The sequence below is a fragment of the Pristis pectinata genome, chromosome 2, assembly GCF_009764475.1.
Source record: "Pristis pectinata isolate sPriPec2 chromosome 2, sPriPec2.1.pri, whole genome shotgun sequence".
In the NCBI taxonomy this organism is placed as follows: Eukaryota; Metazoa; Chordata; class Chondrichthyes; order Rhinopristiformes; family Pristidae; genus Pristis; species Pristis pectinata.
Window position 1 is genome coordinate 105,323,298 of NC_067406.1, and position 25,860 is coordinate 105,349,157.

The 25,860-nt window shown below is 39.1% G+C and overlaps 1 protein-coding gene across 3 annotated transcripts in view; it reads left to right on the forward strand.

Moving 5' to 3' along the window:
• larp7 (La ribonucleoprotein 7, transcriptional regulator) overlaps window positions 1-25,860 on the forward strand; it is a 36,931-nt gene that overhangs the window by 2,571 nt on the left and 8,500 nt on the right. For 2 of the 3 annotated variants that reach the window (XM_052010030.1, XM_052010028.1), the window contains exons 2-9: window positions 1,971-2,202; window positions 2,285-2,385; window positions 7,908-7,991; window positions 8,573-8,737; window positions 9,709-9,817; window positions 9,895-10,260; window positions 10,360-10,498; window positions 15,069-15,223. In XM_052010030.1, the coding sequence (XP_051865990.1) occupies window positions 1,995-2,202; window positions 2,285-2,385; window positions 7,908-7,991; window positions 8,573-8,737; window positions 9,709-9,817; window positions 9,895-10,260; window positions 10,360-10,498; window positions 15,069-15,223 (1,327 nt within the window). In that variant the 5' untranslated portion in view covers window positions 1,971-1,994. The remainder of the gene's footprint in view (window positions 1-1,970; window positions 2,203-2,284; window positions 2,386-7,907; window positions 7,992-8,572; window positions 8,738-9,708; window positions 9,818-9,894; window positions 10,261-10,359; window positions 10,499-15,068; window positions 15,224-25,860) is intronic. The other variant, XM_052010031.1, reaches the window with a different exon arrangement.

Below are 25,860 nucleotides of genomic sequence, written 5' to 3' on the forward strand. Positions count from 1 at the left end.
GGTGCTGAGGAAAAGCCTGTGGGTAATATTATGTATCTGTGTGTCCATGTATTTGTTTGTGCAGCAGGATCTGGTTTTCAGTTACCTTGGAGCTCTGTGCCATTGCATCTATGCTAACACCTTGTTCTGTCAAGACCATGTGGTAGTGGGTGTGCAATAGCCATGATGAAAGAATTCACACAGGCACCTGTGTTAGCATAGATTAATAAGGTTTGGGGAGGTGTGCTGACAGTTGTTCTTATACCCCAAATTTAGCGTTCTAGATACCATGTAATAAGTTTTGAAATTGGTTGCTGTGTGTTCTAGGTGTTGTAGTCCATGTTTCAGTCACACACATGCATATCAATAGAGCAAGTTTCAGAAGGCACTTAATTTTTAAGTGTCAGTTTAATAATACAAGTTTCCTTTTCGTTAGAACAGTGATGGTGAGGAGGTTTGATTGAGTTGTTCAAAATTATGAATGGTTAAGAAGACACTAGTAGCAGAAATCCTGGTAACCAGAGGATACAGATTTAAGAAACGTCAAGGGAACCAAAGTGGTTTGTTTGTGATCTGGAAAGCAACTGCCTGAAAGTATGGTGGAAGTAGATTAAATAGTTATATTCAAAATGGAAATTTTATTAATCAAATATACGGATTTTTGTTTTGAGAATGTCCTTACCAGTGTCATCCAAAGCAATCCATAAATGTCCTATGTTTTGGTTTTCAAAAGGCTTTTAATTTTATCATTGTTATTTGTGCCACACAAAAAAAGATCAGTTCTTGATTTTTTTTTTACTTTTATACACAGTGTGCATGCTTCTCTGTGAATTCTTATTTTGAATTACCCTTGAGAAAATGGTAGTGAGCTGTATCTGGAATTGTTGCAGTGCTTGTTGTGAAGGTATGCCCACAGTGTTGTTATGTAGGCAACTCTAGGATTTGGCCCACTAATAATGAATGCACGATTGTCAGATTGATGTGACATGTGGTGGAACTTGCAGGTCTATTATTCCTCCTGACCTTGCCTACTCTAGTAAAGATAGCAACAAGTTTAGAAGCTGCTGCCAAAGAAACCTTGGTAGATTACTTCTGTGCAGCTTGTAAATGGTATGTGCAACAGCTATGATGTGACTGAATGGGATGGTGAGCAGTGAATTGTTAAATAGGGTGCCAATTTTGCAGGCAGCTTTGCCCTAGATCCTGTCTGATTGCTTGAGTGTTGGAACTTCACTCATCCAGTGAAGTGAAGAGTACTCATTGAATTGTGCTTTGTAGATCCTGGCAAGGCTTTGGGGTTTCAGGCAGTGAGCCATTAGCCACAGGATACCTAGCAATTAATCTGCTGTTCAGTCTTGTATTTATATAGCTGATCTAGTTTAAACTCTGCTCACTGGTGACCCTGGGTTGGTGACAATCTGTTGTGGTAATGGTATTGAATGTCTGTGGGAGGTCTTGCTGGGATAGCGGTTTAGTCTTGTATTCACGGATGTCACTTGCTGCTCATCAGCCATACCTGAATGCTGCCCAAATCGTGCCAAGTGTTGGCCTGAATCAGCTAAATCACCAATGAGCATCCTCACTTTTAACCTTAGGATGGAGAGAAGATAATAAAGACACTTCTGAGGAATTAATTTGTCAATGTAATGGGGCTGGAATAATCGACTTCCAATAACCACCTTCATTTTCCTTAGAAGGCGGGAGTACAACAGCCAGTGGAGAATTTCTTTCTTGATGCCCACTTCAGTTTTGCTAATTTATTTGAGGCCTGGTCTGTATAAGCATCTTCTGAAGTGATACTGAGTCCTCAGTTGGGGTTGTATTAACTGATCTCGGCTGGTGTACCGCATTCCTATAACCTGACAATCAGAAGTTTGAAATGGCATTCCTTAATGATATGCCTGCTCTTGAAGTCCACCTCTATGCTGCCGGCATATGTTTAAAAATTGTTCTTTATATAAGCTTAATGCAAGTACTTTCTTCTTGAATAGCCTATTGCCTTGCTGCACTGAAATATGGGAGAGACAGAGAAAGCGACGAGTGACACAGCACGTACGGAATCCAGTATTCAGAAAAAGGAAAAGGAAAAGGAGAAAAAGAAAAGGTCACGAGTTAACAAGGTGCTTTCTGAGATTAAAAAGCAGGTTGAATTTTGGTTTGGTGATGTGAACCTCCACAAAGATCGCTTCCTTCAGGAACAGATTCAAAGATCCAGAGATGGATGTGAGTAATGCCTCATAACATGATATAAATGAATTAAAATCTTTAATGATCTGTATTTCATAATTATTTTTCTCATCCCTAGATGTTGATATATCTGTGCTGACAGTGTTCAACAAAATGAAAAAATTAACCACTGATGTAAAACTAATAGCAAGGGCATTAAAAAATTCAGATGTTATTGAGGTGAGTGAGAATTTCTTTATATAGATTGCTGTTGTGAATAGAGGGTACACTTCTATACTCTACAAGCTATGCACTCACATTATTAACTTTTGCATTTACAAGCCACTTAATTTCTAGGTTTTCACAGATAAAAGTTACTTCAGTACGTTAGAGGAGGAGGTACGCTGTTGCAAAAGGGGAGTGATTTTAAAGATGTGGTGTGGCTGAAAACATTGAATTTTGAACCAAAAAAGTAATGTGGTCTTTAGGTGTGAAAGGATTGGAGTTTCCAAACACCATGAGGACAAGAAGAAACCGGTGTCTCCCTCATGTGGAAGGCACTGCTAACTTCAATGCTCCAGTTCAGCTTAGAAACACTTAGAAAGCATGAGATTGGACATTTGATGAGGAGGTTTATGGAAACAGTAATCTGAGAGAAAATTAGCAGTCACTTGGACAAACAGAGGATTAAAAGAGAAACACCACTGTTTTGTTGAGGTTAAATTGTGCCTGATTAACATTTGAGTTTTTTGATCAGGTAACAGAAGAGTACAACACATTAGAATTATTGAAGTCCATGAGATTAAATGGGCAGTAATAGGATAGATATAAATTGGCTTGGGGACAAGATGGAGCGTTATGTTGAATGGCTGTTTTTTAGGCTGCAGGGACAAGTACATTGGAATTCTCCAAGGACTCAAAAATAAGAAGAAAGATGCAATTACTCTGTTGGGATTATACCACAGAGGCCCCCCCCCATAGCCGTCGGGGCACTGAGGAACAGATATGCAGGTAGATAGGGAAAAGTGTCGTGGGGGACTTCAACTTCTCTAATAGAAACTGGGACCTCCTTAGTGCAGAATTTGTTAGGTGTATCCAGGAGGGTTTCTTAGTCTGAGAGGAGGGGCTGTACTGGACATGGTGTTGGGTAACGAGCCTGGCAAGGTGACTGACCTGTCAGTGGGAGAACAGTGACCACAACTCCTTAAGTTTTAAGATAGCTTTAGATAAGGATAAGTATGGACCTTGTGGGAGAGTATTAAATTGGAGCAGGGAAAATTATGAGAGTATTAGGCAGGAACTAGGGAGAATTAATTGGGAACAGCTGTTTTTGGGCAAGTCCACATCTGATGTGTGGGGGGTGTTTAAAGACCAGCTGCACAGAGCACAGGACAAGGATGGCAAGGTAAGAGAACCTTGGATGTCAAGAGAGGTGGTGAATTTAGTCAAGAAAGAAAAGGAAAAGTATGTAAAGTGTAGGAAGCTAGGATCAAACAGAGCACTTGAGGATTATAAAGAAGCCAGAAAGAAACTCGGAGGGAATTAGGGAAGCCAGGAGGGGCCATGAAAAGCCCTTGGCAAGTAGGATTAAAGAGAATCCCAAGGTATTCTATACATACATCAAGAGCAAGAGAATAACTAGGGAGAGGGTAGGACCACTTAAGGATAAAAAAGGAACATGTGCTTGGAAGTGGAGGATGTAGATGAGGTTCTTAATGAGTACTTTGCATCAGTATTTACCAAGGAGAAGGACATGGAGGATAGGGAGATCAGTGTCGAGCAAGCTAATATGTTGGGGCAGTTTGAGATAAAGGAGAAGGTAGTGTTGGGTCTCTTAAAGAGCATTAAGATGGATAAGTCCCAAGGGCCTGATGAGATATACACCAGGTTTTTGAGAGGCAAGAAATGAGATTGCTGGGTCCTTGACCAATATCGTCATGTACTGTCTAGCAACAGGTGAGGTCCCAGAGGACTGGCGAGTAGCTAATGTTATTCCATTATTTAAGATAGGAAACAGGGATAATCCTGGTAACTATAGAACAGTGAGTCTCAGGTTAGTGGTAGGGAAGTTACTGGAAGGATTCTTAGGGATAGGAGCATTTGGAAAACCATATCCTAATTAGGGGCAGTCATGGCTTTGTGCAGGGCAAGTCGTGCCTTACTAACTTGATTTTTTTTGATGAGGTGATGAGGGTGACTGATGAAGGTAGAGTTGTGGATGTTCTCTATATGGATTTTAGTAAGGCGTTGACAAGGCCCCTCATGGGAGGCTCACCCAGAAGATTAAGATGCATGGGATCCACGGTGACTTGGCCATTTGGATTCAAACTGGCTAGCCCGTAGAAGACAGAGGCTAGTGGTTGATGGGACTTATTCTAGCTGGAGGACCATGACTATTGGTGTTCCTCAGGAATCTGTATGGGGACCTCTGCTGTTTGTGATGTATATAAATTACCTGGATGAAAATGTACATGGGTGGTTTAGTAAGTTTGCAGATGATATGCAGATTGGTGGTGTTGTGAATAGTGTGGAAGACTGGCAAAGGATACAGTGGGATATAGATCAGTTGCAGATATGGGTGGAGAAATAGCAGATGGAGTTCAACCTGGCCAAAGGTTATCAAGTATAGAGACACACACAGTTAATGGCAAGACCCTTAACAGTGTTGATGAGCAGAAGGATCTTGGGGTCCAAGTTCATAGCTCCCTGAAAGTGGCTACACAGGTTGAAAAGGCAGTAAAGAAGGCATATGGCATGCTTGCCTTCATTAGTCGAGGCATTGAGTTGGAGTCAGGAAGTTATGCTGCAGCTTTATAAAACCTTAGTTAGGCCGCATCTGGAGTATTGCATTCAGTTCTGGCCACCCCATTATAGGAAGGATGTCGAGGCTTTGGAGAGGGTGCAGAACAGGTTTACCAAGATGCTGCCTGGATTAGAAGGCATGTGCTCTGAGGATAGGTTGGACAAACTTGGGTTGTTCTCTCTGGAGCAGTGGAGGCTGAGGGGCATTCTAATAGAGGTTTATAAGATTATGAAAGGCATAGAGTAGAGAGCCAGTATCTTTTCCCCAGGGTTGAAATGTCTAATACCAGAGGGCATGCACTTAAGGTGATGGGAGTAAGTTCATGGCAAGTTTTTTTTTGCACAGAGTGGTGGGTGCTTGGAATGCACTGCCTGGGGTGGTGGTGGAGGCAAATACGATAGGCGTGTTCAAGAAGCTCTTAGATAGGCACAGGAATGTGAGGGAAATTGCAGGATATGGATATTGTGTAGGCAGAATGTATTAGTTTACTTGAATATTTTATTACTAATGTAGTTGGTTTGGCACAATGTTGTGGGCCGAAGGGCTTGTTCCTGTGCTGTACTGTTCTCTGTTCTGGACCAGGACCATGGCTACTTTTGATGTGCGTTGATGACTTGGGTGTTCAAAGCAGCATTTAGAAATTGCAAAACTGGGAAGTACAGTAAACTGCAGTGTGATAGTGAACTTCACGAGAACCCAAACAGGCTATGGAATGTAGTAAATGAAACAACATAAAAATATGAGCAATACTGGCAAGAATGAGGTGAGGCAGTAGTTTAGTGAATGGTACAATTTCAAAAGATGTGTAAAAAAGAAAGTGATTGTGCATAAATGTAAAAGTAGCAGGACAGATTAACTCAGTAGATGACCATGTTTATAAGTCCAGGCTTTTTGGATGGGGAACTTAACCTAAACTGTAGTATTTTATCTTGTTCTGGGCAAAATATTTCAGAAAAGACACGATGGTTTTGGTTCCAGGGATGTGATTGACTTCACCAATAAGGGAAAATCTGATAAAGTTGTTTAGAGAGTAAAAAGGAATAAACTAATGGTAGATGGCTTGGTAAACAGAACACATATTTAAGCTGACATGCAGAAGTGGCAAAGATTTCATGAGGAAATATTTCTTTTACACTGTAGTGTGAATTGATCCAAAATGTACTTTCTAGAAGAATGGTGGATTTAATTGTAGCCTGCAGCACAAAATGGTTTAGGAGTCCTTGTACATGAAACACAGTAAGCTAGCATGCAGGTGCAGCAGGTAATTGGGAAGGTTTTAGAGTGCTGGCTTTTTATTTCAAAGGGGTTATTATAAAAGTAGGGAAGTCTTACTGCAACTCAAGGTGCTAGTTCAGATTTAAATTAGTTATATACACCAGGATGCAATGAAATTCCTTGTTCTGTGAAGCTCAGTGTACATGGTAATAATACTATAAATACAGCAAACGCAAAACCAACAAAATGGCGTAAAATATAATAGTGCAAACTGAGGTAGAGCAAAAAGAAATGCTAAGTAGCATAACAGAAGATGTAGAAAATTAAGGGTTTGAGAAAGTGGCACCACCACTGGGAAGGGGATCTGAAAGATCAGAAACCTGATAGCAGTGGGGAAGAAGCTGTTCTGGAGTCTGGTTGTCCAGGCTTTCAAGCTCCTGTATCTTCTCCTAGAAGGTAGAGAGAAAAGGGAATGGCCAGTGTGGCAGGCATCCTTGACAATAGTTATTCTTCCTGATGCAATGCAGTGTGAAGATGGACAGATGGGAGGATGTGATGTGCCTTTGATGGACTGGGCACTGTTTAGCATGCTCTGCAGGTTCTGATGGTTCAGAGCAGTTGCCATACCGGGCTGAAATACAACCAACCCATCGGGATACTTTCTATAACACACCTATAAGCAGTTCAAGAGAATCCTCGTGGACAAGCCAAATATTCTCAGATGCCTCAGAAAGTGCACAGAGTATAGTGAAGAATTTGTCCTCTCATTTAACTCTATTCTGTCATTTTTACCCTGTACTACCTCAATGCACTGCAATGAATTGATCCGTATGAATAGTATGCAAGACAGTTTTTCACTGTCCCTCAGTACAAGTGACAATAATAAACCAATACCATTACGGAAAACTATATTAACATTTGAGGCAGTTCAGACCCCAGGTATGGAGTTATGAGGAAAGGTTGAAGCAATTGGGTCTGTATTTACTGGAATTTAGAACAATTAAAAGTTATCTTATTGAAATACAAAGTTCTTGAGCTAGATAGGGTAAATACTGGGAGGATTTTTCCTCATGGGACATCTAGACTAGAGAGCAAGATCTGGTTATGAAGAGAAGGCAGAAAGTGAGAATAAGGAAAGCTGGTGGCACAGTAAGCTCTGAGCAGAATGGCCGCCTTCTGATTTTATGGTCTTACTGTAACATTCCAAAGAGAAATGGATAAATTAAATAGCCACATAGGAGACACACATGGGTTGAACCCCAACCTTCTGAAACTGCTAAAGGTGCAAAAGTTTTGTTGCTCCACTTCTGAAAATACAAACTGGAGTTTTTGGTTAGTTTCCACTTTGGTTGTCAAACATTTTGGTACATAGATGCTTGGCAGTAAGCCCATTCATTAATGCAACTTTTTTTATTGTTACCTAATGATTTAAAAATTGAAACCAGAAAACTGCAGTCAGCAGTCATCCTAGACTTTATCCTTTAGCTACAGGCATCACAGCTGATAAGCATCTCAAATAACCAGTTTATTTAACGTGATAGTTGTAGTTGCATTGTCCCATTTTGATATCTTCATTAAGTTATCAACTGTTTTATGCACTCCCAATTGATACTCAGCATTAAAATGGAAGGTGGTTACTTATCAATATAGCAAGTTCAAGATGAAGGAATCATTTTATGGTCCTGAGCAATGTAGTCTATAAATTATGGTTATAAACAATGTTTTTAAAATGCTTAATCTGCAGCTCAATGTAGAAGGAACAAAATTAAGGCGGCGCATGGCATTAGGAGTCCAACCACAAGATGTTGACGACCGTACTGTTTATGTGGTATGTATGAGTAACCTAATTATCAGTAACTGAATTTCCCAGAGCAGAGGACAGCCATTGGAGTGGTGCATGACCTACTGCCATGTGACCCTGCAAATTGACCAAGAAAATTGTTATTACAATTTTGATCTGTATTTTTATTTCAAGCATAGTCATAGGCAATTTTACATTCTATATTTCTGTTAAAATACCTTGGGAAGGGCACCTAGCCATTTCTACTACCAAGTCTACATTGTTAGGGTGCCTGGCAAAGGGTGCCTGGCAAATGTGAATACAACATATCTGAAGTAATAACCAAGTCAGCACGCTGTTTAAGCAGATGAAAGTGCTGATCACATCCAGAAACTTAAAATTAACTTTGGAATCCTGTTCAGATTTTATGGCGTTGTCTTTGACAAAGAATTTGCACCAGGGTTGGCTACAGAAATTCATTTTAAGGAACCATTTGAAGTGCAATGAAACATGGGTTAGTTTTAAAAACATTAGAATGAAAATTGCTAACTTACTGTTTCATGATAAGGGATAAGGAACTACAATTGAGTATGTAATATTAAACTAACGCATCTGTTCACTGCTTCTAGGAATTGCTACCCAAAAATGTCTCTCACAGCTGGATAGACCGTGTATTCAGTAAATGTGGAAACGTAGTCTACATCAGCATTCCTCGTTATAAAACAAGTGGTGACCCAAAAGGATTTGCATTTGTGGAATTTGAAACTAAATCAGGAGCCCAGAAAGCCATTGAGGTAATATATTCAGGAAATCAGTTCTCAGAAAATGTACTGTTCCCTTTAATTATTTTTTCACAAGGAAAGGTTAGAAGCTATTCAACAGGACACAAGGTAATCATGCAGTCAGTGAGGTTTTGCTAACAGGAAGTAATGTTGGGAATGTGTGTCTTATGTTGGTGGGGGGGGGGGAAACCAGAAGATTTGATAAAGTAACTGCAGAAAATAAAAGCTGACGGTGCAAGTGTCACTGGCATGCAAACAAAATTACCCTAAATTTGACTTCTTTACAGGATGTAAGTGGTTTGCCACAGGGATAAGTGCTGGAAATTTATAGGATGGATTGATCAAGGCAAAGGACACTTGGTAGGAAGGTTTAAGGATGCTAGAAAAGAGAGGTTATCTGGTAAATAGAGTACAGAAATGTGAAATAAAAAAGCAGATGGAAAAGTTTGCAGAGCAGAGATAGGTCTGCCTTTGGAGTAAATTAACAGCCACAAAAACTGTCCTTTTATTGCTTGGAAAATGTTATAAAAGTAGTTCCTTCTTTATGCTTCATTGATGTAGGACTTTTGGATAACATCTGGAATGCTGTGCTTAGTATTGGTCTAATTTAAGGAATTGTTAGCAATCTGGTCATACCTAGATTGGGCTACAGTGGTAGTTCTGAGATTCTAGTTTTAGAATTGTAGCAGCACCACAATTTTAGCAGAACTACAGTAGCACACCCATTAAATAAGTATCCCAACTACCCAGCCTAATCCTGTAGCTCTACAGGTGCACAACTGCAAGTGTTTAAATGTTGATGTTTAAATATGTGAGGCAACTTTCCCTCTTTTCAATCCATTATGTCCTTTATTGGGCTGTGAGGTTCATTTTGCCAATACAACCATGATTCAGCTCAGTGTCATTTTGTTGAGTAGTTCAGTGCATAAATAGACGAAATAAAAGAGGCTGAGTTCATTGAAACTTCAAATTTTTATTTCAAGTTACTGAATAATCCTCCAGAAGATGCACCACGAAAGCCTGGTGTTTTCCCCAAGACAGTAAAGAACAAACCAGTTCCTGGGCTTAATTCCAGTGACTGCAATACCCCAGGTAAAGACTTATTAAGCAGCTTATCCAGTACTGTACAATTTTGCAAAAGTCATGAAGTTAATTCTTTCAGATTTCAGTACAATATCTTAAAACAATTCTCTATGTAGAAGAAAAGAAGAAAAAGAAAAAAAAGAAATCTCGAAAGGCAGAAAGCTCTTGTCAGTCAACTACAGAGGTGATGGACCATTCGCACAAAGAACATACTGAGGCCTCAGATAAAGTGAAGGGGAGCAGAGTTACGTCTGACTGTTCTGAAACCGATGTGCCAGATCTTTACAGGGCTAGGTCAAAAGGTGAAACTCGTAAACGAGAAAAATTAGAAGAGTCCAGTCGGAGGAAACGAAAGAGAAGTAGTCCTGAAAAACTGGAAGATGTGTCCTCTGCAAAAGTGAGAAGAGTTGACAGAGAAAAAGATAAGACTGACAGTGAAAAAGAAATCAAAGGTAAGTAAATTTCAAATGTGCCCAGAATACTACCCAGACCTCGTGCTAAGTCTTGCTTCATGTTGGTTTTTAAATTTCATTTTAAAATTCCTTTTAAAGACGTTTCAACAGAAGATGAGCATGGTTCAGGTGACAAAAAAGATGAATCCATGTCAAAAAGCAAAAGAAAACGGAAAAAAAAGCACAAAGATAGACACAAGGTAGAAGAAGAGGTTATTCCTCTGAGAGTACTGTCCAAGTAAGTGAAATATTTTGGATTTCAGATTTTAAAAATGATCCCTCATCTAGCCATTTTACCAGTGCCAGATTCAAACTGGAATGGCGAGTGGTCAGGTACTGCATTAAGAAAAGAAACTAGGAAATGGGAGGGGAAGAAGCGGTTTATAAATTTAAAACACCAATATGAAGCACTTACTTACAAAATAAAAAACAGCAAGTTTTCCATGTTGGTGCTTCAAAACTACAAAAAGCTTAAGATGCATTTATATCTTCTCATAATTGTGCTTTAGATATTATGTTGTATTATTGTGCAGCAGAAATCCCAACAAGAGAGCACTTACTTCATAGACAGCAAGTTCTCACGTGTTAGAGGCCCCACCTCACAATTACTTCCACTGGAGGATGTCATATTGGAAATCTTTGGGATAATGCAGTACAGGTGGATCCTGATTTCTTTCTTCTGTATTCCAGTATAATTGTTGCAATATGTGTTGAGAAATCCCAACATAAAAGCACTTACTTCAGCAACTGGCAACAGCAAGTGCATGAATGTTAGGAATTCTTGCCACAGTTCAGTCCAGATCCTGGTGTAATTATAAAAAGCAATCTACAAAAGTATAGTTAATATTCTGTTCAAATGAGTGTCTGCACGGTAGAAATCCCAACATGAGAGCACTTACTTAAACAGATATGGCAAGCACTCGCATGTTAGAGGCTCTAAAGCAACAGTTTCTCATTTTCCCCTGCTTTTTTTAAAGAAAAACACCAGTGTTTACATCCAAAAGCAAGGTTGCAGTTGACTTGTCCTTAAAAGAACTACCAGAACCCCCCCCATTTTGAAGCCATGCCCATTTGTTCACATGGAAAGCACCAAGAACTGTTGCACAATAAGCATTAAGTTGTGTTGCAGAAATCCCAATATGATAAGCACTTATTTTTAGATTGCACAGCAAATGCTTACATATTAGGATCTCTTAAAACATTGCTAAAGTTGATCATCCTGCAAATCCAGTTTAGTGGTTCCAGCAAAGGAGGTAGAGCAGTCATTAGTTGACAAAATGTCTGTTCAGTTGTTAAGCTTCTCTCATTCTACAGATAGAATGACCTGCTCAGTGTTTCCAGCATTTTCTGCTTTTTATTTGTGCTTTCTGACAAAAGGCCCCATCAGCTTTCATGCAAGACACCCAACATGCACTAACCCAAAGACTTAAGGAAAACTTACACTGTGATTGCATTCCACTGTTACCCTAACAAAAAGCACTTACTAAATGCTTTGAAAAAGGAAGGCTTTACTGTTAGGTGAACAGGAGAGCACAGGCAAAGAAAATACAACAAATGCCATTCCTTTGCAAACTTTTGAATACCAAATCTGTAGGCTAGAAATTCCAACATGTGAGTACTTACTAATGTAACTTGGACAGCAAGCTTCACTTGTTGGAGTAACTATCAACAGTGTACTGCATAAATACCTGGGTTAAAACAGGGACACATAAAAGGGGAAATTTTGTCAAAAATCTAAAATGATTGGAATACATTTAAAGTCATTAGCACTTCCATCAAATGTTGGATTGTGACAATCTGATGATACTGGGCAGTGCATCACCATTGCTGAAGTGCAATACCAGTTAAAGAAGTACAGCATTGCACGATTGCAGTGGTGGTGCACTGTAGCTTGTTTTCCTTTTCAAGAGTTAAGAATTTCACCAAAATTTCTGACATACCCCATTCATTTTAGTTAAAACCTTTCTTCCTCCAGTGTCCTAAATTTTGTCAGCACTTTCCCATCTAGTTAGAAAACAGTTTCCATGTTTTTCCCCATGCAGTACATTAAGTGAAATTTTTTTAACCCAATTTTAGCATGTCCTTAAAGATGGTTCAATCAAATTTAATGCCGATAAAGCTATTTCTAAATTGATAGCAGCTTACAGTCAGAAATGTTAAGATGTAATCAAGTTACAGTAGCTGTATAAAGGAGAGAATTAAATATCCACTGCTACTTCAACATAAAAGCACTTACTTAAACTTTATCACAGAAAGGCTTCTAAGTTGACGTAACAGGAGACACATTTCACATTAATCATTATCTCAACAAGAGGAAAGCTCCTCTGCTAATAAAAGGCAACTTATCCATGGTTAATATCACTGACTTAAGATGCCGTGAAATCTGCTGCCACAAAACAAATTTCACATCATCTAAATCACTGATAATATTCTGATTCTGAGGTTAAACAAATGAAGCTCTAAGAGTTTTTACCAAAGTGCATTCTTCCAGTCAGGACATCCTTCCTTCCTCCTCTTCCACAACTAAATGATTCTTTCAGCTTGTCAATGACTGATATTTATATTTCTTTCAGGTAAAGTGATTTTAATGAGCTACCTTTTCTAAAGGGGCTGGACATTTGAATTTCTATTGTTTGGGCAATGTATCTAGACCTGTTTGCCTCAGTGGGTGGTGCCGGCACGTTAACAAGCTGTAAATGGCAGCATATGGGGCCATCACCAGCAGACTGGTTGTTCTTAATTCAGTATCTGCTTTTGTTTAATGGCATTAAGATAGTCTGCACAATGATGCATTAGCACACAATTTTTTCTAGACAATGTGGCTGAGTAGGTTTTTGTTCTGAATATTTGCGGTTAACTATTAAAAGCCAACATCTGTTTTATCATTGAAGATTCACTTCAGATTTGTACTACACAAAAAAATTGTAAATGTTTGTTAAGAGAAATGGTTTGGACGAATCTTAAATAGTTTTGAAGGAAATCAGTGTTGTGTTGGAAAACAAATAAAATTACAGGTGCTGGAATCTGAAGCAATTTGGTGGTGTCTGGTATAACTGTGCCACAAATTTCTATGACTTGATATTTTAATTTCACAAAATAATCAATATATTAACTTTAATCGATTGCTAAACTTTATTTATGTTCCCATTTTGAGTTATAAATGCTCAAACTTGTAGCATCATGCATCTCGTTTTCAATTAGTTTGTTGTTTAGTTCAGTAGACAGAGAAAGAGTTTGTGACACCCATGAATGGTCTCCTGGCACATACATTGCTTATTCCACATGAATCCTTGATTTCCCACGAATTGAAGGGAGACCTAGCTTTTCCTGTGTAGATTGAAGGAATTAGATGCTGTCCTGCAATTTTGCATTCATAAGTATTAAATTAGATCAGTTTTCTGGCATCTGGTATGGACACCTACGCCATAACTTACTATGACTCTTAATGTCACAGTAAGTGATCCTATCAACTTCTTAAAAATATACTAAAGTTCTCGTGGGGAACACACCATGTGCTTTCTCAGAACAAAACATTCGTTTATCCATGTGTAATAATGCAGACAACGGAGGATCAGTGAAGTAGAGCTGAATTTTATTCCACTTTGGGTCTTCAATTTAAGATCTCATCTAAAAGACAGTGCAGTACTCCCACCGTACCACAGTATCAGTCTGCATTTTTATTGTTGCTCAGGTTTTTCTTACTAAATACTCGAATAGAAAATATATACCAGCAGGGCTTGCAACAGACAGTGGTTTACATTTTCACAATTCTTTGTTTTCAAGTAACTGTAACATATATGATTTGTTTTCAAATAGCCTTTTGATCCTTCCATATTCTTCTACAGAGCAGGTTAGTTCGGCTGTTATCATACAACGTCTTTCCCCATAGATCCTTTATGGAAATTTTTGTATTTGTCTCTGGAATAATACTTGAACCCAAAGCATTTAAGATAGCAGTCGTTGAACTGAATAACTTAATGGTACCACCTTTGTATATGGTGTATACAAAAAGAATGTTATATTTTCGTGAAATTATTAATGAATTCTTGCCCACGTGTAATGCTTTGGAACATTTAACTTATTTGTTACCGTTTTGCAGAAGCTTAGTTCAAAACTAAAAATCCTAGTGCTAAATGTGTGTTACGTCACTTTCCCCAATGACATGTGGCAAAATATAAAAAAAGGCTAAGTTCAGGTAAAGTAACTGTGAACTACTGCACTTAGCTGTGGTTTTCCTAGGCCTGGGTAACAACGAAGAAAGGTGATCATGATGAACAATTGTGAAGTAATAGTAAATTTCTCAAATTAAGTCAGTCAGCAACATCTGCTTTTTAACATGGAGATCAGTTTCTCTGCCTTCAACCGTATTCTTTTCCCCAAGTAGCAGAGAAGAGATCAGAACTTGATCAACTTTGCTCTCTTCTTTACTGCCCCTTTACCCTCAGTTTACTTTGAATTTGGGACAAAGGTAGCCTTCCTGTTTGGGTTCTTTGCTAGTCATTGCTTGTGATCTCTTTGATATTCTGCTTATCAGCAAGAAAAAGCAGGCCTCTGATGCTTCAAGTAGTTTGTTTGTGTTTCCTGACCTATTTATTAAATAGGAAAACAAATTGCTACTTGAAATTCATTGTGACAAATATGAGTTTTAAAAAACTGAAGTCACTGCTACCCATGGAACTATTTGTGACAGAAGATGTAAGGGAACCTATTTAAAAGCACAAAAAATATGTGACAATCTATCATTAAAGACTTGCCTTAAAAGTGTATATATTTTTTTCATTTGCCTATCCATGTAATTGTTTTGCCAGGAAAGAGTGGATGGATTTAAAGCAGGAGTATTTAACGCTGCAGAAATCCAGCATGTCCAACTTGAAAAAAACTATGTTAGAAATCAAACAGAAAAATGACAGCGAGGCAATGGAGGTGACTGACAAAAGGAAACAGGAATGTAAAAACGACAAAGGTCAGTTTCTGTAAATGTACTGCATAATGCTGAAAACAACTGTGACGTAGACAATCTTTGATCTTATAAAAATTAGCTGGCTTGCACTTTATTTTCTTTCATTCCACAGAGATACATAGTTGATACTGACAAGTTGTATGTATTACCTCTAATGGTCTTTCTGCTGCTTTGCCTACTTTGCCTGTTTACCTGGGGCAAATGATGAAGTCAGGATTTCCTTTGCATTCCATTAATCAGGAAAGCCTCCATCTTGCTCTTAGGAGGTTTTGGAATAGGATTGTGGTTGTCTTAATCCAAAACACCGAGCATGGATGGCAAGACAAGATTGGAGAGGAAATAAGGAGGCCACAATGGGATATAGATATGTTTAGTGAGTGAGCATAATATATAATGGAGTATAATGGGGAGAGGGTGTAAAATTGTTCATTTTGGTAGGGAAATGTTTAAAGAAGTGTCTTATCTAAACAGTGAGGGATTGCAAAGTTCGAGATGCAGACAGATCCTAGTGCATTATTTAGAAAAGACTGGTATGCAGGTTACAGTAAATAGGAAAGCTAAGAATTGTATTGCTTATTGCTAGAAGAATTGAATACTAAATCAGGGAGGTCATGTTTCACTTATATAGGACCTTGGTGATACCACATCTGGAATACTGTATTCAGTATTGGTCTCCTTATTTAGGAAATGATGTTATAACTAACTTCCTTACTGTGATACAGAAAGAAATCATTCAGTGCGTCAGGTTCTGGCTCCCAGCAGAGTAACTCCTTAAGTCCTATGCCCCCTTCTTTATTTCCCTGTAGCCTTATAACTTGCACTTTTTCATGTGTATCAACATTTCTTTTGGTAACTTACAGTAGTCATTTAGCCAACCAACATGTCTTTTGAGACATGGGAGGTAACCAAAGTACCTGGTGGAAACCCACACAGTCATAGAGAGAAGTGCGAGCACACAGATAACACCTGAGGTCAGAATCCTATCCAGGTCACTGGATCTCCAAAGGCACTGTCAGTGTGCACTTCAGAGAAGGTTTGTAAAACTGAAAGCTGAAATGGGCAGGTTGTTTTGTGAAGAAAGTTTGCTTATATCCACTGAAGTACAGAAGGGTAGAGGAGACTTGATTGAATCATAGAAGTTCTTGGTTGGGGGGGGAGGGGGTGTCTTTACAGGGTGGATGTGGATAGGAAATTTCCTGTTGTGGGAGAATCCAAACCTCGGTTTAAAAATAAGAGGTTGACCATTTAAGACAGTGATAGAGCAATATTTTTTTTCTTAGAAAGTCATGGGGTCTTGGATGTCTCTTCCTCAATATGTGGAAGTAGAGTCTAAATATTTCTGAGGTGCATAGATTGTTGATGAGTAAGGGATTGAAAAGTTAACCCAGACAAAGGGGGGAGTGTGGTGCTGAGGTTACAGTCAGAGCAGCCATGAACTTATTCAGTGGCAGAGCAGCTTGAGGGGCCATGTGGCCTATCCCTACTTTTCATTTGTATGTTCACATAAATCAAATAAAGTTTGTTTCTAAACAAAAGGATATAAAATGCAGCTTCCTCCATTGCTCAGTGTGTTTAACCAGATTCGGGAAACTTTTCATTTTGGTCCCCAATCTTTGCCAAGTTAACTGGACTCTATGTAGAACTTGCAATTGGTCTCTGTTGCCTAACTGGTTTAATGAAAGTTAGATTGGCAACAGGTGACAATGCCCCTTGTCTGAGCAGCCTACTGATGTGATCAGCCATGACCATGAACATTGGCAACTTGAATGAGGATTCAAGAGGTGAAGATTAATTTGAGTCCTTGCAACTGTATCCAAAAAATATGATTCCTTTTGGAGATGCATTAAACTTGGGAGACAATAAAATTTATTGTTTGTATTATGATCTAATATTGTAGCTATTTGCAAGATATAATTTTAATGTATGTGTTCTGATATTACAAGTACGTTTCCAGATGTTTCCTGCAATAGAAGTTTGTGTTGGAATATAAGTTTCAAATTCATAAATCAATCCCAGTGCAGTTAATAGGCAGCACAGTGGTGCAGCAGATAGCACTGGTGCTGCATAGCTAGAAATGATCTGCATTTGATACTAACCTCAGGTGCAGTCTGTGTGGAGTTTGCATGTTCTCCTTATGAGCTTATGCATTTTTTCCCTGGGTGCTGCACTTTCCTCCCACATTTCAAAGACTTGTTGGCAGGCTATCTGGCTACTGTAGGAGGATCAGTGTGGAGTTGATGGGCACACAAGAGAGGATAGAGTCCTAGCAAATAAATGAGGGAGAGGGGATTGATGGGAATGCACTGAGAGCCCTCAGAGACTGGGCCTAACAGCCTCTTTCTATGTCGTGAGAAATAAGAGTTTCAGTTCGTTTAATTTAAACATGGACCCCATGTAATTACAATATATTTGTGCTAGACTTTATATCCATAAGAGATTTGGGTATTTAGTATTTGATGTTTAACGTGGGTGACAGTGGTGAGAAATTGATTTTTTTTAACCCTATGTTGAAAGACATTGTGGAAGCCCAGCTCAGTTTCAGACGTTGTCAGAGAGGACTTCTTCCTGTATTTTTTTTTATTTTTGTTGCATTTTAGAATTTGCCATTTAAATTCTGAATGTACTGGTGTTTTTCCATTATTGCTATATATTGGCACATTACAACGAAGTGGCAAGGCATGAGCTATAGAAAATATCACAGGCTTTGAGTCTTGGGAAGAAAATTAAGACATTTTTCTGATTTTTTAAACCGTTAATCTGGCTGACAGGAATATCTTGATGTACTTATAATGTAGCAATGTTATAAGAGCTTTTGTGGTGGGTCTTTTTACCCACCACAAAAGATGCCTCTGTTGACTCCTGATGGTGAACCTAATTACATTGCCTTCCATATATGCTTGAGATCTGGATGACCTGCAGAAGGCAATGGAAAGATGTCATCAGTGCTGTTTGCACAAAATCTTGCAAATTACTGGAAGGATAAGTGAATTGCCATTAGTTTCCTCACCCAGGCTAACAGCCCCAGTACTGAGGACCTAGTTGCACTCAAGAGAAACAAAGGACTGTAGATTCTGGCATCTAGGTGGAAAAACACTATGATGCTGGAAGAATGCAGCAGGCCAGGCAGCATCTGTGGAGAAAAGCAGGCAGTCAACGTTTTCTCCATGGATGTGGCCTGGCCTGTTGAGTTCCTCCAGCATCATAGTGTTTTTCACCTAGTTGTACTCAAATGGCTACACTGAGCAGGCCTTGTCATTTGCACGCCCCACACCAGACTCCTGAAACACATTCTAGGTCTAAGCTCTTTCATGGGAAGAGATTGTCAGGTAACTGAGGAAAAGATTCAAGAAATCCTCCTGGGAATCTCTGGCCCATGACTGCTCAAGGTGGAGAAGGAGCATTTAGAATGGTATTAAGAATCTCAAGTTCTCAGAAGCCCTGTGTAAGCGGCAGAAGGAACATAACTTCTCCTAAGCTTCCCACCCTACTCCATCAGGCTCCTTCTGGTAGGTCTGCCGTTCCCACATTGGCCTCAGAACCCACAAAACCAAGTGGGAGTAAGTCATCCTCAATCCTGAGAGACTGACTGCCTAAAAGGATATTAAACTCATTAGCCCAAAGTCTTAACAAATTTGAAAAAAATTCACTGAGAAATGAACTGGATAGTTTTTTTTCGCTTGGGCAGCAAAGAACATTCATTTACATATGTTTAAACTGTGTAAAGTCTTTACCAAAAGCAAACAGATCGGAACAATTTAACTTGAGTGTTTTATAATTCAAACTCATTTAGACGTGTGAGGAATGTGAAATAGGTGCCATTATCTCTCCAGACTCTGCCAGAGGTGTTAACTGCATTTGTGATTGTAATGCAATTTTACAGTTGCCTTCAGAGGAGAAGACAAGTTTAAACATTCAGAATGGTAAACTTCTGGAAACCTTCCTTGATGTTAAACTATTTCGATATAATTTGAAACTTTATCTTTGCATGCTTGCTGGCATCTTGACTTTTGAGGACCCTCTACAGCTAAGGGAATATTGATATTACTTTTGTGATGCCTATCTGTATTTTGTGTTTCAGCAGGACAAGCTATAACTGGTTGTTTATAGCTATTTCTGAATAAAACAAAAACTAGTAATATCTGGGGCTTAAAGTTTCAGACCCAAAACTTGTCATTTTTTGTCTTTTCCTACCACTGATGTTGATTGACATGCATTCTCTTTATTTTGCTGAAAATCTCCATTCTGCCCTGGCTCAGTTAAACAGATTGAAAGGGGGCTAGGCACTAAAACCTTCCTATTTTATATTGCTGCAGTGAACAATTTTTTATATATTCATCCAAAGGATGTGGGCTTCACAGGCTGAGCCAGCATTTCATTGCTCATCCCTTGTTGCCCTTGGTGAGCTACCGTCTTGAACTGCTGCAGTACTTGAGGTGTGGGAATACCCATAACGCTGTTAGGGAGAGAGTTCCAGGGTTTGACCCCACGACGATGAAGGAGCGGCGATATATTTCCAGGTCAGGATGGTGTGTGGTTTGAAGGGCAGCTTCCAGGTGGTGTACCCATGCTTTTGCTAACCTTTTCCTGGCTGGCAGAGGTTATGGGTTTGGAAGGTGCTGTTTGATGCAAGTCCTGAAGTTCCCCTTGATCATCTGTTGCGCTACTGCACCACTGCATGAAAACATTGCTTGTAAACACAAGAGACTGCAGATGCTGGAATCTGGAGCAAAAGAAAACAAACTGCTGGGAGAATCAGTTTTATTATCACTGACATACGTTGTGAAATTTGTTTTACGGCAGCAGTACAGTGCAAGACATAAAAATTACTATAAGTTACAGAAATAAATAAATAGTGTAAAAGAGGAATAAAGAGGTAGGGTTCATGGACTGTTCAGAAATCTGATGGCGGAGGGAAACAAGCTGTTCCAGAAACAATGACTGGGTCTTCAGGAACCGCTTCAGAGCTGCCTCTGTGGGAGAGAAAGGAATTGTTGGCAGTTCCTTCCCCCCCACCCCCACAGATGCTGCTCAACCTGCTGAGTTCCTCCAGCAGTTTGATTTTTGCAAAATGTTGCCTATATTTGTCACTATTACTCATTCTTGTTTCCTTGCCAGGATAAATTCCTAGTGTGAAGTTTTGCCAGTTGTCATAAATGAAGGCCTAAATACAAGGATCTTTCCAGGCACCCTTGAAGGCTGTGTTAAAAGATTTCAATCTCTGTTTCATTATTTGAAAAGAATCCTCCGTCTTCATAATTTCAACATTTAGGCCACTGCTGGAGTATTGCATTGTTCTGATCACCACACAATGGGATGTGATTGTACTGGAAAGAGGGATTCACTAGGACCTTGCCTGGGATGGAGTGGTTAAACTATCAGGAGAGACTAGATACGCTGGGTTGTTTTCCTTTCAGTAGAGAATATTGAGGAGGACTTGATTGATATATTCTGGAACACATTGCCTGAGGGAATAATGGAAGCATCCTTAAGACTTATTAAAAATTATTTAGGTTTCTATGCTGAATGGCTCCTTGACTCTAAATGCAATAAGAAGTTATTTAGTGTCTTCCACATAATAATGTCTCAATGTTTCACCGTGGTGAATAAGTACAGATCCAAATAATAAGAGCAGAAGACTTGGAGAGGGAAGTTGAAACATGGGAAGTATAAAATGTTTTTGAGGATATTGAAAGATAAATGATTTGGTAAGGGAAAAGACTTGGAGAAGCCATGTCTGAAGCATCTGCCGCTAATGGGAATGGGAGAGAGGATGTTAGGGTAAAATGGAAGACTAGAAAGGATCAAGTTCAAGTTTGTTGTTGTCCAGCATACATAGACAGGGTATAAATGCCATAAAAATTAGCTTTTTGCAGCAGCAGCACTGTACATTACAAACATGAGAAGGCATAAGTTAAGTGGAGATACAATGGAAGCCCACCTCTCCAGCCCACTGTAAAGACTTAAATGAATACAGACTTACATGAAACGAGTGCTACTTTGTTGACATTACTAGTTCTTATGTGAGATTTCTAACCCAAGGACCCCTCAAGTGAGTGTAAAAGATCCAATGTAACTTGAGGGGAACTTCAGTGCCCTGGCTGCCAGTTGTCTTACAACTAATATCACAAGAAAGTGATTAGTTAATCATTCATTTCATTGCCGTTCATGGGGCCTTCAATGTGCAGGTTAACTGCCAAGCTTTTGAGAGGATTACAGTGAAAACTATATTTCAAAGCCCTTTACTTGCTCTGAACCACTGACCTCACAAAATGTATTTTATTATTTTTATTTATAAATTATTTCTTAAGTTCCTATCAAAGTGCCAAATGCATCAACATTTGTTTTGCCTTGTGGCAGATGTGTAATACACAAATCTTCATACGTTTTCGTTTTGCTTAGTTTCAGTGAATGGGTGCATCACTGCCATTCCTGCTGATTTTGTTAATTATTTAATTTCATTGTGGTGATTCTAAATGATGTTTGTTTGATATTTTCAGCCTAAAAATTAAATGATCTCTTCTGATGACATGCATAAAAGTATGGTATCACCTACTCCCAGATCAGAATCATAAGACATAGGAGCAGAATTAGGCCATTTGGCCCATCGAGTCTGCTTCACCATTCAATCATGGCTGACTTTATTTTTCCCTCTCAACCCCATTCTCCTGCCTTCTTCCCATAACCTTTGGTGCCCTTACGAATCAAGAATCTATCAACCTCCACTTTAAATATACCTAATGATTTGGCCTCCGCAGCCATCTATGGCAATGAATTCCACAGATTCACCACCCTCTGGCTAAAGAAATTCCTTATCATCTGTGTCCTAAAGGTTTACTGGATTAGAGATATATGGGCCAAACACGAGCAAATGGGACTAGCTTAAGTGGTCACTGTAATCAGCATGGATGAGTTGGGCTGATGGGTCTGTTTCCATGCTGTATTACTCTATGACCAGCTAGAAAATCAGGTTTATTATATCACTGACTTATGTGAACTTTGTTGTTTTGCAGCAGCAGAACGGTGTATAGATATAAAAATTACTATAAATTAAAAACTAAGTAAATAGTGCAGAAAAAATGGGAATAATGAGGTAGTGATCATGCACACTAGAATGACAATAGGTTCAGTACCTATGGTCCACATTGGTCTTCCTGTGTTTCTTTGGCTCATTTGGTAGCATTCAGATGCTCAGGGTCCAAATCCCACTTTCTGGCACGTGAGCACAGAAATCTGTGCTGACACTCCAGTGTTATACTCCTGTGGGCTACGCTAGGAGTGAATATCTTTCAGATGAGACTTGAAATCAAAGCCTTGCCCACACTTTTAGAGATCTGTGGCACTATTGTGAAGGAGAGCAGAGAAGTTACCTCAGGTTTCATAACAATTTTTTTTATCCTTTTAATCAACATTTTTAACAAAATGAATGTTCTGATTATTACCATATTACTGTTTTGGAAGGGTGGCCTGCCCAATTTGGCAGTGTGATTCCAACATTCCAACAGTAATTAAATTTTAAAGTGTAGTTCTTGGCTGTAAAGGGCTTTGGGAAATCTTTAATACAACGCCTTTCATGTCCCTTTATTGCAAGTCTTTATTTTAAACTGATGCGCACTAGGGAGGAATTTGAGTGCTGCATTTGACACTGGGTGAAGGGATAGTATATACTAGCTTTTGATCTGTGCAATCTATTGGAGCCCCAAGCAACAGACAATCTGCTCAAGAAACTCAGTGGGTTGAGCAACATATGTAAGGGTGGGGGATTGTCAATAACTGTTGCTTCAGGTGCCAGCCTCTGCAGACTCTTGTGTCTCTTTTGGAGCCTCCTTGGGTTATATTTTAAAGTGGGGTAAGTGTAGGCTCAGCTTGATGCCAATGCTAAATAAGTTCCTGATACCACTGGGCTCCTCAAAGTAGAGCCAGCTAGTCGTAGAGTAATACAGCATGGAAACAGGCCCTTCAGCCTAACTCATCCATGCTGACCAAGGTGCCCACTTAAGCTAGTCCCATTTGCCCACTTTTAAACCTTTCCTATCCATATACTTATCCAAATGTCTTTTAAATGTTGTTATTGTACCTGCCTCAACTACTTTCCTTGGCAGCTCATTCCAGAAACACAACACCCTCTACGTGATGAATTTGCCCCTCGGGTCCCTTTTAAGTCTTACCCCTCTCATCTTAAACCTATGCCCTCTAGTTTTTGGTTCCCTTTCCCTGGGAAAAAGACTGTGTGTGCATTTACTCTGTCTATGCCCCTCATGATTTTATACACCTCAATAAGGTCGCCCTTCAGTCTTTCACATTGTGGTTTTCTGGGAGTCATTGACTGTAAGAAATCTGGGAATATTTTGTATTAAGAAAATAAGTTAAGCTTTACCTTTCATAAACAAGTTTATTACCCTGAATAAGTTTGATTCTTTTTGAGGAAGTGTACAAGTAGAGTTTGATTGCCTGCTGAATTTAAGGAAGAAACTTCCTCCCATTTCAAAAAAATACAGGGAAATGTTTAGGTTCCCTGTTACAGCTTCACTGATGTTATCCAGAAAAATATTCATAATTTAGTATTTTTGGTCTATTGCTAAACTTTTGATAAGATTTCAATATTAATTATTTATTGAAGACTGCTTTATTTAAAATTCAGCATTTGTCTTGTACCTCTGTTACCTCCAATTTTGCATTTTATCCTCCTTTACAACCTCAACTGCTTTAAAGCAAAATCCCAGTCAACTATATGAATCTGTCAACTAAAACTTAAACACTCTCCTTTGCTAGTTGAAGTGCAAACAGTAAAGATTTGTAATTAAGCAGGCTTTGAATTTCTTGCCATAAATCAGAGAAATTAATATTTTGTTCAGAAAATTAAATTAACAGATGAGGTTATCTTTTGAACTTTGAAGTTATCTTGATTTAAGCTAAACATGATCACAGTCAGATTAGCATCTTTTATCAAGTGTGATTTTTGTCGGACAAAATTTGTGTGCTGTTCAGTTGTGCACAATAGGAGGTTGTTTGTTTGATGCTTGTGTTAACTGGAGGGTGGTACTTGAACACACTATTGTCCTGTGCTGATCTTAATACCTGCCATAATTAGGTTCGGAGAGGTAAGCACCTCCAAATGGTAGATCCATGTTTTTAAAAAGGTACAATATATCTTCATGCTGTGCTCAGAGTGACATCAGTAAACAGAAACACTACATCATTTAATGACTACTGCTTTTGTGAGTAACTCCTGTGCCCATACACGTGAAGGCTCCAGTTATCCAACAAGCAGTGATTGCTTTTTTTTGGAAACAAGTGGTATTAAGATAGCTGCATGTCAAAATTTTGAGAACTCGTTTGATTCTCTGGTTAATTTACAAATGCAAAATCATCAACATCCTAGGGCACTACTAATTATCAAGTAGCCTGCCTGACACAATAATCAGACAGTAAGATCAGCCACTGGGTGTTGGCATTCTTCTGATGTGGCTGCTGGCAGTCATGCAGATAGTGACCAGAACTGCCAGAATATGATTAAAAACTCATCTGGTTCACTAATGTCCTGTAGGGAAGAAAATCTGCCATTTTTAACTGGTATAGTCTGAATATGATCTAGTATGTCAATGTGGTTGACTCTGCAATTTTTCAGTAATCATTCATTTCAGTGACTATTGGAGATGAATAATAATTGCTGGCATTACTAGCAATGCCCATGTCCCATGAATTATTTGTTTTTCAAAAAAAACACAGAAGTGCCTTCCTGGCTAATTTTAGCTGACTGAATTCCCATTGGCAGCATTGTAAAGTAAGGGAATGTGGGAGGAATCCGGAGCACCCAGAGGAAACCCTTGGGGTCACACGGAGAATGTGCAAAATCTGGACAGCAGTGGCGGTCAGGACAATTGCCCTGGTCATGACAAAAAATGGTCACTCCTGAGATGACATAGACTAATTTGCCCAGCAGATTTGGAGCTTTACTAATGTAAAAGTGGATACTGATGATGGCAGCTGCCACTGAACTGGAGTGAATAGTAATGCTTTCAGCAGTTAATGGAATTTCCTGACATGCTTTTATAGATGTTCATATATTCTTGGTATATGCAAGTGGCTACATACTTCAGCCAGTTACATTGTTGGTTAGTTTTTGTTGGATGAGATGCAGGGTGATCATCACTGCAGAGTCTTGTAGCAATGGTCCTTTTCTTTAGGATAAAATCAGCATTACAATATAGTGTCTCCTCATAACACGTCAATATCACTAGGTTTTGATTCTGCAGACCACCTTTTCCTTCTGAAGTATTGTTGCTATTCATAAATGAAACTTGATGGTGAATATTTTGAATACTATCTTCTTAGGCAGAGTGCACAGTCTCATGTGTACCTCCCAGGTAGCTTCACACACAAGCTGCATGGTGGTGCAGCTAAAAGTGTCACTGTCTCACAGCACCAGAGACCTGGATTCAATCTTGACGTCAGGTGCTGTAGAACTATAGAAACCATAGAACAATACAGGCCCTTTGGCCCACCACGTTGTGCTGAAACATAGCTGTCTTGTGTAGTTTGCCTGTTCTCCCTCTGGTCATGTGAGTTTCTTTTGAGTGTATTAGAAAGGAATAGAGAGGAATTAGAGAGTCTTCTGAGAGGAAAATAAGAGGGATATCGGC